Source organism: Thalassophryne amazonica, chromosome 15 (assembly GCF_902500255.1).
Source record: "Thalassophryne amazonica chromosome 15, fThaAma1.1, whole genome shotgun sequence".
Classification (NCBI taxonomy): domain Eukaryota; kingdom Metazoa; phylum Chordata; class Actinopteri; order Batrachoidiformes; family Batrachoididae; genus Thalassophryne; species Thalassophryne amazonica.
This window is the reverse complement of record NC_047117.1, coordinates 42992738-43006021: the sequence shown is the minus strand read 5'-3', so window position 1 is coordinate 43006021 and position 13284 is coordinate 42992738. Positions and strand designations below refer to the sequence as shown.

The following is a 13284-nucleotide window of genomic DNA, read 5'->3' as shown; positions in this document are numbered from 1 at the left end:
TTTTGAAATGGATGCCTTTAACACACTTCAAAAAAGTTGGGGCGGGGCAACAAAAGACTGGGAAAGTTGATGACTCCTCAAAGAACACCTGTTTGGAACATTCCACAGGTGAACAGGTTAACTGGAAACAGGTGAGTGTCACGATTGGGTATAAAAGGAGTATCCCCAAAAGGCTCAGCAAGCAATGATGGGGTGAGGATCACCACTTTGTGAACAACTGCGTGAAAAAAAAATAGTCCATCGGTTTAAGAACAATGTTTCTCAACGTTCCATTGCAAGGAATTTAGGGATTCCATCGTCTACAGTCAGTAATATAATCAGAAGATTCAGAGAATCTGGAGAACTTTCTACATGTAAGCAACAACGCTGAAAACCAACATTGAATGCCCGTGACCTTCAATCCCTTAGGCGGCACTGCATTAAAAACCAACATCATTGTGTAAAGGATCTTGCCGCATGGGCTCAGGAGCACTTCAGAAAACCATTGTCAGTTAACGCAATTCATCGCTACATCTATAAGTGCAAGTTAAAACTCTGCCATGCAAAGTGAAAGCCATACATCAACAACATCCAGAAACACCGCCACCTTCTCTGGGCCTGAGCTCATTTGAAATGGACAGACGCAAAGTGTAAAAGTGTGCTGTGGTGTAATGTGTCCAGATTTCAAATTGTTTTTGGAAATCATGGACGTCGTGTCGTCCGGACAAAAGAAGAAGACCATCCGGATTGTTACCAGCGCAAAGTTCAAAAGCCAGCATCTGTGATGGTATGGGGGTGTGTTAGTGCCCATAGCATGGGCAACTTACACATCTGTGATGGCACTATCAATGCTGAAAGGTACATCCAGGTTTTGGAGCAACACATGCTGCCATCCAGGCAAATCTTTTTTAGGGACGTCCCTGCTTATTTCAGCAAGACAATACCATGCCACATTCTGCACGTGTTACAACAGCGTGGCTTCATTAGTAAAAGAGTGCGGGTCAAGAATGGCCTGCCTGCAGTCCAGACCTGTCGCCCATTGAAAATGTGTGGCGCATTATGAAGCGCAAAATATGACAACAGAGACCCTGGACTGTTGAACAACTGAAGTTGTACCTCAAGCAAGATTGGGAAATAATTCCACCTACAAAGCTTCAACAATTAGTGTCCTCAGTTCGCAAACCCTTATTCAATCAATCAATCAATCAATCAATTTTTTATATAGCGCCAAATCAACAACAAACAGTTGCCCCAAGGCGCTTTATATTGTAAGGCAAGGCCATACAATAATTATGTAAAACCCCAACGGTCAAAACGACCCCCTGTGAGCAAGCACTTGGCTACAGTGGGAAGGAAAAACTCCCTTTTAACAGGAAGAAACCTCCAGCAGAACCAGGCTCAGGGAGGGGCAGTCTTCTGCTGGGACTGGTTGGGGCTGAGGGAGAGAACCAGGAAAAAGACATGCTGTGGAGGGGAGCAGAGATCGATCACTAATGATTAAATGCAGAGTGGTGCATATAGAGCAAAAAGAGAAAGAAACAGTGCATCATGGGAACCCCCCAGCAGTCTACGTCTATAGCAGCATAACTAAGGGATGGTTCAGGGTCACCTGATCCAGCCCTAACTATAAGCTTTAGCAAAAAGGAAAGTTTTAAGCCTAATCTTAAAAGTAGAGAGGGTGTCTGTCTCCCTGATCTGAATTGGGAGCTGGTTCCACAGGAGAGGAGCCTGAAAGCTGAAGGCTCTGCCTCCCATTCTACTCTTACAAACCCTAGGAACTACAAGTAAGCCTGCAGTCTGAGAGCGAAGCGCTCTATTGGGGTGATATGGTACTATGAGGTCCCTAAGATAAGATGGGACCTGATTATTCAAAACCTTATAAGTAAGAAGAAGAATTTTAAATTCTATTCTAGAATTAACAGGAAGCCAATGAAGAGAGGCCAATATGGGTGAGATATGCTCTCTCCTTCTAGTCCCCGTCAGTACTCTAGCTGCAGCATTTTGAATTAACTGAAGGCTTTTTAGGGAACTTTTAGGACAACCTGATAATAATGAATTACAATAGTCCAGCCTAGAGGAAATAAATGCATGAATTAGTTTTTCAGCATCACTCTGAGACAAGACCTTTCTAATTTTAGAGATATTGCGTAAATGCAAAAAAGCAGTCCTACATATTTGTTTAATATGCGCTTTGAATGACATATCCTGATCAAAAATGACTCCAAGATTTCTCACAGTATTACTAGAGGTCAGGGTAATGCCATCCAGAGTAAGGATCTGGTTAGACACCATGTTTCTAAGATTTGTGGGGCCAAGTACAATAACTTCAGTTTTATCTGAGTTTAAAAGCAGGAAATTAGAGGTCATCCATGTCTTTATGTCTGTAAGACAATCCTGCAGTTTAGCTAATTGGTGTGTGTCCTCTGGCTTCATGGATAGATAAAGCTGGGTATCATCTGCGTAACAATGAAAATTTAAGCAATACCGTCTAATAATACTGCCTAAGGGAAGCATGTATAAAGTGAATGAATTCTAAAACCTGACTGAAACTCTTCAAATAGACCATTCCTCTGCAGATGATCAGTTAGCTGTTTTACAACTACCCTTTCAAGAATTTTTGAGAGAAAAGGAAGGTTGGAGATTGGCCTATAATTAGCTAAGATAGCTGGGTCAAGTGATGGCTTTTTAAGTAATGGTTTAATTACTGCCACCTTAAAAGCCTGTGGTACATAGCCAACTAACAAAGATAGATTGATCATATTTAAGATCGAAGCATTAAATAATGGTAGGGCTTCCTTGAGCAGCCTGGTAGGAATGGGGTCTAATAATTATTGAGTGTTGTTAGAAGGAAAGGTGATGTAACACAGTCTTAAACATGTTGCAGGCATCCATTTCAATATAGGCAAATATTTGCACAAAAACAATACAGTTTATCAGTTTGAACATTAAATATCTTGTCTTTGTGGTGTATTCAACTGAATATAGGTTGAGGAGGATTTGCAAATCATTGTATTCTGTTTTTATTTACATTTTACACAATGTCCCAACTTCATTGGAATTAGGGTTGTATAATTAAGTTTAAACTCATTTTTCCAATGAGTAATGTTTGGTTTTGTCTTGACAAAGACATTTGTGTATGTAATGTTTGCTTAGTGAAATTATATTATTACTACCAAAGTCATTACAGTTAATATTCCAGAATTGATGTCTGTGATGTCCTTCAGAGACCATCCATTGTTGAAGGTCATACCAAAAGCTTTGCACTGTTTCACACAAAAAGAAAAGATGGTCCAGCTTGTCTTCAGTTCCAGTCAGTTACCGACATCCATTTGGAATCTCTGTTTTAAAAACTCCTTAGTTGGATAAATCTTGTTAGTAATTTTCAGTTGGAGTTCTTTCATCTTTGGTGAGACTGGAAATGTTCAATATTTACATCTAATCTTTTATATTTCCTCCTTTCAAAAATCTTAAAGAATATAATCTCTTTTGGGTGAATTTTTGAGACAGTTATTAAGCAACTGTCATGACTTTGGTATTAATAATATAATTTTACTAAGCAAACATTACATACACAAATATCATTTTTTCAAGACAAACCCAAACATTACTCACTGGAGAAATGAGTTTAAACGTAATAATGTTACTGATCCAATAATGATACGAATCCAATAATGTTTTAAAGTAGTTCTTTTATTGACAAATTTGATTTGTAAATGTTTGGATGTCCTATCTTTTCTTTTATTATTTGTAAATAATATTCAGTAATCCCCTTATGTTCTTGTATTTGTATTTTCATGTATGCAGCATTTCAGGATTTTGTACAGGACCTGTTTTGTTTGGATTTTATTAATAAATAAATAAATTTTTATTATTATTATTTATTTTTAAAGGAGATGCTGTTGTCTCCTTCAGGGAGGTGGTGGCGTCATGGCTTGCATGTGATTTAAGAGGTTTTAATTTGTCATCTGATGGTTAATAATCGCATTATCCCCTTTGACCGGTTTGGGTGTACAGAGTCAGTCTGCAGTTGCACTGGTGTCAGGAGATGATTTTTAGGACTTTCTGTAATTTGTTATGAAATAATGCTGAATTTATGTAGAAAAGATTTTTGTACAGAAAAGAGATCTGTTGCTGAGATGGATGATGACTGGAGTGAAGTTTTAAGCAGAAATGAGGTGATAATTGCTTAATGCTGTTGTCTCCGACTGACTTCCTTGTCAGAGGAGGGCTGTCAATCAAATCTCGCTCTCCGGCAGAGCCAGTGCCGACTTGGTTCCCTCGCCCATAGTGCCGCAAGTTTCAAGCGAGCGAGCAGGAATTCTTTGCGCACGAGCAGAAATCAAGTTCGAGTGTGGGGGGGGGGGGGGGGGGGGGGGGGCGCTAGTCCTCATGCGCAGTTAATATCTACGCATGAATGCATTTTTTACACAAGGGGGGTTTGTTATTGATCTGACGCTATAGTTGTGCTCAATATCTTGACAAAGAATGTGTATGAAGGCCAAACCAGGTACACATTCACCTCACGAAGACCTTGGAGAAGTTCGATAGTGAGCAGATTTCAGATGTAATTGTAGCCACCAGCTCTCTGAAACAATGCCTAGTGGTACAAGGAGTTTTTGAAACCTAATGTACAGCATAATGTTCCATGGACTTCATGAGATTTTGATGAAACATACAGCTGTAACTTATGCCTTGCACAGACCTTGGACTAGTTTGAGGTTGGGCCGGGTGATGTATAGTCGGGTTAAACTGACTCGATTATACATTTACAAATCAGTGAAAGCACCTGGGAGGTGTGGGGGAATAGCCAGGTGGATAATCTGAAATATTAACCCTTGACCCCAGTGACTTGACCTTTGCCAGCTCTTGAGGTTGACACTTATAGCAGTTTAGAGGTCAGCTGTTGTGATTTCTTCATAAGTCCATGGCAACTGTTTTTTTTAATCAACACAAATCACCTTGCCAGAGTATTTCTCCAACATTTTCTTTCATGCCCCCTGTCATAGATGAAGAAAGGTCATTTGACAAACCACTGAGACTGGAAGTACTGATTCACAGTTAACTGTATTCTGAATAGTCTCCGAATATACTCTCCAAATAAATCCTGCACAGCATTAAACACTATCATTACATAGCCAGAGCAAGACAGGAGTTGAATTACAGTATTTCATATTAAATTAAATCTAGAAGTGTTCTAGTTTTAAACTGGTTTTGTTAGTGTCTAAAATGGTTCTTGGGGAATTATGTGAAGCCTAACCCGTCTAAACATCAATATCAATTTATTTATATAGCGCCAAATCACAACAAACAGTTGCCCCAAGGCGCTTTATATTGTAAGGCAAAAGCCATACAATAATTACAGAAAAACCCCAACGGTCAAAACGACCCCCTGTGAGCAAGCACTTGGCGACAGTGAGAAGGAAAAACTCCCTTTTAACAGGAAGAAACCTCCAGCAGAACCAGGCTCAGGGAGGGGCAGTCTTCTGCTGGGACTGGTGATGCCCAGTCCCAGCAAAGTCATGATCACTAAACATGATGCCATTTGATCAGATAATATATATATGTGTGTGTGTGTGTCTGTGTTCAGGACAACCTTGTTTGCTTTTATTTGCCAGTTATCATTATGTTTATATTTAGTGTACTTAAACATTGTGGCAGTCTGGTGCAAAGCCTTGCACTGTCGTGGTGTGTTGGTAAGCACATTGAAACCCCAATAACAGCTGTTAAATGCTCTGTGTATGTAGGGTTTGAAAGCACAGCCAGCACTAAATTTATCACCACTTGCCACAGTGCATGGAAAATTGGATTAATATTCATGTGTCCATGTACATATCCAGAGACCTGTTATTGTTATTTATAGGTTGAGCCAAATGCCACAATAGGGGAGATCAAGTCGATGTTCCACAAAACCCGTGAGTGTCATCTCTGTGAGAGCCACAAACGCATCAGCAATCAGATTTAGAGAAATCTAAATGGCACAGTGTAACAGTGACTTTACTTCTGGCCTTTAACAGTTGTCTTTGTTTCAGATCCTCAGTGGTATCCAGCCAGACAGTCCATTCGACTTGACCCCAGTAAGAAGGCTAAGCAGTAACGCTGCTCACTGAAATGAAGTCACTGTTTACTGTGAATGTGCGTAATGAGTAAATGTGTGTTTCAGAGGGGAAGTCTCTGAAGGACGAGGATGTACTACAACATCTCCCTGTTGGAACCACTGCAACATTCTACTTCAGAGACCTTGGAGCTCAGATCAGCTGGGTCACAGTGAGTACCGCACATGGAAACCTGCCTCACTTTCACAGTTGGGGTGCCCCTTTCCAGCACTACATGTCTCAGAGTTCAGCAGGGATCAACTAGAACTACATTTAGACTTCTCTCTGTGTAAAAAGCAGTGTGTAGAGCAAACATGGTTTTCTGTAATGATATTGTGAGTTGGAAAAGAACCAGGTAGTGACTGAAGGCATGTAGAACAAGCATGTGAATGTATCTTTAGAAATTTATCTCTTGACACATCAGCACTACAGCAGGATGGGTGCAAAGGTTAACTTGAATCTACGTGTGTGCTGATTTTGTTGAAATTAGATTGTCTGAGTATCCACAACACAGAGAGCAGGGCCGCTGTAGCTGATCGTGTCATCACTACGTGCATAATTTGACACGGCTCTGCCTTCTTCTTTCTGTGTCGTTCAGGTCTTCCTGACGGAGTATGCTGGTCCTCTAATCATCTATCTGTTGTTCTACTGCAGAGTTCCCTTCATTTACGCACCAAAATATGATTTCACCACCAGTAAACACTGGGTCGTACAGTGAGTTTTTACATTAACACTGCAAACACTATTGCATGTACAGAGCACTCAATGTTTTGGGTTTGATCACAGCAGATTAAATTCAGTCATTTTAATTTTTGTTTTATAATATTTGTGCAGACTGTGTTGCAGAGGGATGTGGTTTTGGCACTGTTGAGGCAGGAATATTCCCAGTTGCAGTTTTAAATAGCTGTAGTGCTTTGAAGGTGCTGTTCCTGAGAAAGTTGAAGTAGATTTTTAAAATATAACGCAATGCTAAAATACCCTCTGCCATATGAACAGAAAAATAAGAAACAGAATGTGACCTTTTGACCTCTTAAAATAGGTCAAGGTTAGCCATCTTTGAACTTGTCCAAGGTCTGTGTCCCAAGAATGTTCCTTGAGAATTTGAAGACCCTGGTGGTAATTGGACTGGACATATGCAAGGACATGCACAGATACAAGGCCTTCGCAGTACCCGATGGCCATATTTTGGCCTCGGGTAACAACTCTTTTCTTTTGATAACTTTCCACAACATGTTAAGTCATCTTGTTAAAGTGGCTGTAATGACAACATTTGCCAGCAAATGTGCATTTAGCCTCTTTTTTTTTAGTGTACACAATGTGTTTGTAAGCTGGAGCATTTTTTAAAATAACAAAACAAAAAAAACCTGCGTCATTATATGAAGCTAATTACCACAGATAGGCTTCACCCATCCATAAGTTCACAAGTTAACCATGTTTTTTCTTCAGCTATGCTGCATATTAGATGAACTAGGCACTACCACCCAGAGACACGAAGACGAAGGCAATCAGACATTTGACCCCCAAATACTACACAAATGAATGCCCTTCGGGTAACCTTGCCAGGACAATTTGGAACCTAAGTGTATTCCACATTTGGTCCAAATTACATTGAAAATCAGATTCCTTGAAATTTGCCAGAATGAAATCTTAAAGGGTAATTTTGGGGTCAACCTTTATGGGTATAGCAAGTTTGATAGAAATCAGCAAAAGCATAGGGCAGGAATAGGCTAACAGGTAGTCATGATCTTGGGACCAACCTTTGGCAAATAAGACTTTGCTTGGGAAATTCCAAAACCCCACCTGCATGTGTGTAATATGTTTGGTTTAAAAAAAAAAAAAAATCATAACTTTGACCTTCATTCTGGGGGTGACTGTCATCTACATATCAAGATTAGTAGAAATCACTGAAAGGACCTGGGAGGAGTAATATTGACCCTTGACCGCAGTGACTTGACCTTTGCCAAAACAAACTCCTTAAGGGCAGTTCGGAGGTCAGATTTGGTGGAAATTGAACCAAGCATCTCTGAGGAGTAGCGGCACAAACAAACACTTTCAAATTATAATGCAAGTTGGAAAAACATTATGACGAGCTCATGGACGAGGCATTAAAACTGTCACTGTAGCGTCTGTTGTATTTCAAGTTGCACATATTGACCAAATACAAACTGTGCTTTTTCTTCCAGCCTTGCTTGTATGTGTCACTCTTTCCATTATGTTAAGAGGCTGCTGGAGACGCTGTTTGTCCATCGCTTCTCTCATGGAACCATGCCACTGCGCAACATCTTTAAGGTGAAATACAGTTGGTCACTTTGTATTGCCACATGTTGGTGTAAATTATACTGATTAAAACGTGCTGATGAATTGTTTAGGTGGTGAATGGAGATGTGTAAGACCACAAACGGCAACCTTACCTACTGACTCAACTTTTTCCCCAAATTAAAAAAAAGTTTTCTAAAATGGTTTAACTGTAATTTTTTGTATACATATTTAGTGTTTTGTGAGTTTGTAATCAAACTGCTTGCTGTATAATGCTGAGTTCACTGTGGGAGTAGCCCCTTTAATCACAGCTGTCATTTTGTTCTAGTGTCATGTTTCAAATGAGGTAAAAATAAATCGAAAGATACTTTAAAAAAAAAAAATTGGAGCGCATTTTAATATCTTAAGCTCGACAAAGAATTACTACGTTATATACACAACAATATTTCTACTTTGTTTCAGGCTCATTCATTTTTATTTATATTTTGCCACTTATCTGAGTCCGGGTCACGGTGGCTATGGCAGCAGACTAAGCAGCTCAGCACATAACTGAGCTGCTTTGAGCTCTATTGAGCTGAGTATTCCATTAACTTTAACTAGTAATGACTTCATGACTTTCTTTGCTAACAAAATTTTAACTATTAGAGAAAAAATTACTCATAACCATCCCAAAGACGTATCGTTATCTTTGGCTGCTTTCAGTGATGCCGGTATTTGGTTAGACTCTTTCTCTCCGATTGTTCTGTCTGAGTTATTTTCATTAGTTACTTCATCCAAACCATCAACATGTTTATTAGACCCCATTCCTACCAGGCTGCTCAAGGAAGCCCTACCATTATTTAATGCTTCGATCTTAAATATGATCAATCTATCTTTGTTAGTTGGCTATGTACCACAGGCTTTTAAGGTGGCAGTAATTAAACCATTACTTAAAAAGCCATCACTTGACCCAGCTATCTTAGCTAATTATAGGCCAATCTCCAACCTTCCTTTTCTCTCAAAAATTCTTGAAAGGGTAGTTGTAAAACAGCTAACTGATCATCTGCAGAGGAATGGTCTATTTGAAGAGTTTCAGTCAGGTTTTAGAATTCATCATAGTACAGAAACAGCATTAGTGAAGGTTACAAATGATCTTCTTATGGCCTCGGACAGTGGACTCGTCTCTGTCCTTGTTCTGTTGGACCTCAGTGCTGCTTTTGATACTGTTGACCATAACATTTTATTACAGAGATTAGAGCATGCCATAGGTATTAAAGGCACTGCGCTGCGGTGGTTTGAATCATATTTGTCTAATAGATTACAATTTGTTCATGTAAATGGGGAATCTTCTTCACAGACTAAAGTTAATTATGGAGTTCCACAAGGTTCTGTGCTAGGACCAATTTTATTCACTTTATACATGCTTCCCTTAGGCAGTATTATTAGACGGTATTGCTTAAATTTTCATTGTTACGCAGATGATACCCAGCTTTATCTATCCATGAAGCCAGAGGACACACACCAATTAGCTAAACTGCAGGATTGTCTTACAGACATAAAGACATGGATGACCTCTAATTTCCTGCTTTTAAACTCAGATAAAACTGAAGTTATTGTACTTGGCCCCACAAATCTTAGAAACATGGTGTCTAACCAGATCCTTACTCTGGATGGCATTACCCTGACCTCTAGTAATACTGTGAGAAATCTTGGAGTCATTTTTGATCAGGATATGTCATTCAAAGTGCATATTAAACAAATATGTAGGACTGCTTTTTTGCATTTACGCAATATCTCTAAAATCAGAAAGGTCTTGTCTCAGAGTGATGCTGAAAAACTAATTCATGCATTTATTTCCTCTAGGCTGGACTATTGTAATTCATTATTATCAGGTTGTCCTAAAAGTTCCCTAAAAAGCCTTCAGTTAATTCAAAATGCTGCAGCTAGAGTACTGACGGGGACTAGAAGGAGAGAGCATATCTCACCCATATTGGCCTCTCTTCATTGGCTTCCTGTTAATTCTAGAATAGAATTTAAATATTCTTCTTCTTACTTATAAGGTTTTGAATAATCAGGTCCCATCTTATCTTAGGGACCTCGTAGTACCATATCACCCCAATAGAGCGCTTCGCTCTCAGACTGCAGGCTTACTTGTAGTTCCTAGGGTTTGTAAGAGTAGAATGGGAGGCAGAGCCTTCAGCTTTCAGGCTCCTCTCCTGTGGAACCAGCTCCCAATTCAGATCAGGGAGACAGACACCCTCTCTACTTTTAAGATTAGGCTTAAAACTTTCCTTTTTGCTAAAGCTTATAGTTAGGGCTGGATCAGGTGACCCTGAACCATTATGCTGCTATAGACGTAAACTGCTGGGGGGTTCCCATGATGCACTGAGTGTTTCTTTCTCTTTTTGCTCTGTATGCACCACTCTGCATTTAATCATTAGTGATCGATCTCTGCTCCCCTCCACAGCATGTCTTTTTCCTGGTTCTCTCCCTCAGCCCCAACCAGTCCCAGCAGAAGACTGCCCCTCCCTGAGCCTGGTTCTGCTGGAGGTTTCTTCCTGTTAAAAGCGAGTTTTTCCTTCCCACTGTAGCCAAGTGCTTGTGTGGAGCGCCTTGGGGCAACTGTTTGTTGTGATTTGGCGCTATATAAATAAAATTGATTGAATTGATTGAGCTTCTACTTCAGTCATACAGACACGGCTCATGTGTTGCAATGGTCCCAGTACCCATACTCCACAGGACCCCAAACAGGACACCTTTGGGGACCTGGTCATGCAGTTTTTCAAAGTCCACAAAACATGTAGCGTATACTGTGACAGCTGGTATAAGCTTTGGCTCCCCTGGGACCCTTAAATGGAATAAGTGGATGTAAAAAAAAAAAAAAAATGAATGAGTTTTAGTATGTCAAGTCTTCTTGTGATATCACATTAATCAAATTAGCAAATACTAAAAGCACTATTTGGTCTTTTTTTCCTTTTTTTCTAGAGTCATAAATTTGAGTGGGCCAAAGTTGTTGCCTGCTGAGGAAATTAAAAATTTGTCAACTTTTTTTTTTTTTTTTACTATTTTAATAGCTTTATTGATAGTATTAAATGTTTGAAGTTTCATATGCAGCTGCAGTGTTTGTGTTGGTTATGATCAGTTTTTCTTGTGGTATTAAAATGGATTAGAGTAGGTCATACCTGGTGTAATGTGATAAACATAATTAAATAGTGGGTATCAGCCTTTAATTTTAATTTAATTTAACCTTTATTTAACCAGGTTAGTCCCACTGAAATCTATGTCTTTTGCAAGGGACACCTGGACAATCATAAATAGCCTTGAGGTTCACACAGTTAAATTTATTTCATTTGGTTCTAGTCAAATGTTGTTAATTATATATTTTATTCAAAAACTGATTTTATGGTTTTGTTCACCATTACTTGAAGAAATGCCAATAAATTGTTTAAAAAAAATTTGTCTTCTGACACGGACATCTCTGTAAATGTCTGGGAGAAGTTCAAAGGAATAAACATTCAACCTACTGGCCCAATTTTTTTTTTTTTTTTTTTATTGGGTGGGTGGGAGGTCGTGGGTGTGGCTAACTCAAACACTATACAAACAAATGTTCCTGCCATGTGCTGTGTTTCAGAACTGCACCTACTATTGGGGTTTTGCAGCATGGATGGCCTACTACATCAACCACCCACTTTATACACCACCCAGTGAGCATGCATGCACACAACCATTCAGCCCTTTTACTTTCTCATTTGGCTTCATGTTTTCCTCTTTAAATCTATTACAGTCTATGGAGAGCAACAAATCAGACTGGCCCTCATCATATTCTTGGTAAGAACATTTCAACACTTTCTGTCTTTCTTATACATAATATTTTACATTTTATTACAGACTTTAAATTGCATCTGCTTGTTGTACCTCTTTTACATGCTCTGGTACAATGTTGTGTGACATTAGCAATGTTTTTACCCTCAGTTCTGTCAGATTGGCAACTTTTCCATCCATGTTGCTCTCCGTAACCTCCGTCCTCCAGGTACAAACATCACAATGTGTAGCACACTGTAGGCTCTTACTCAAGCATGCAGTGCAGGCATGTTGTGGCTACATGCTGCTTCTCTCTCAGAAGTTTCTCTTTATATTTGACCTATCACCACACATGTGAATTTTAATTTTATTTACCACCCCTGTCACACCTTGACGATGTAGCCAGAGTCTGCCGACCATATTAAAAACGCTGGCATATGCAGGCATATGTCTAGTAAGTTCTGGGTAAGTTTTGTATAAGTTAAGAGCATGTTGAAGCACGCTGATATACAGCAAGTACGTCAAAATCTTTGGGCACGCAATATTTTCGACACATGCCAGCGTATGGCTTGTACGTCCTGCATACGCGGGCCGTAAGTAGTAGGTAAGTTCAGTTCATTATTTTTTATTTGAGCAACAGATTTACATGGTTGTAAGCAGACAATTGGTAAGGTAAATAAATACATGATGCCCAAAAGGAGTAGGCTGAAGCAAAGCTTATGAACACCTACACCCCTCCGTACAGACAAATTGGGCAATAGATAAGTGCATGACATTATGTTGTACATTACAATCCATAACCTTTCAGTAAATACCATTTCAAGGTCATGAAGTCATAACACTCACTCACTGGCCGTACACTTCTTGTTGTCTCGCCAATACACTCTCTGAGTGCATTTGCCTGTTTATGATCGGATTAAGTGTGTATGCTATATGTGTCTCGCCCATACACTCACCCAGTGCATGTGCCTGTTTATGAGCAGATTGAATGTGAAATGCAGGTGTCCCGCCCATACTTAATATCGCAGAGCAAACAAACGAGGATACACAATCGCTGTTTACAGTAGGTACACTGCAAATCAGATTATATGGAGTGCGTACACATATGCATTGCATTGTTTGTTGCACAAACGAATATTAGAAAGCACAGAAATTTGTCAGTTTTGTTCTTTGACCC

At 39.5% G+C, this 13284-nt stretch overlaps 1 protein-coding gene across 2 annotated transcripts in view; it reads left to right on the top strand.

Moving 5' to 3' along the window:
• Positions 1-13284, top strand: part of tecrb (trans-2,3-enoyl-CoA reductase b) — an 83779-nt gene that overhangs the window by 51459 nt on the left and 19036 nt on the right. For both annotated transcript variants that reach the window (XM_034188276.1, XM_034188275.1), the window contains 8 exons: positions 5840-5891; positions 6009-6053; positions 6140-6243; positions 6670-6785; positions 8255-8360; positions 11938-12010; positions 12091-12134; positions 12279-12336. In XM_034188276.1, the coding sequence (XP_034044167.1) occupies positions 5840-5891; positions 6009-6053; positions 6140-6243; positions 6670-6785; positions 8255-8360; positions 11938-12010; positions 12091-12134; positions 12279-12336 (598 nt within the window). The remainder of the gene's footprint in view (positions 1-5839; positions 5892-6008; positions 6054-6139; positions 6244-6669; positions 6786-8254; positions 8361-11937; positions 12011-12090; positions 12135-12278; positions 12337-13284) is intronic.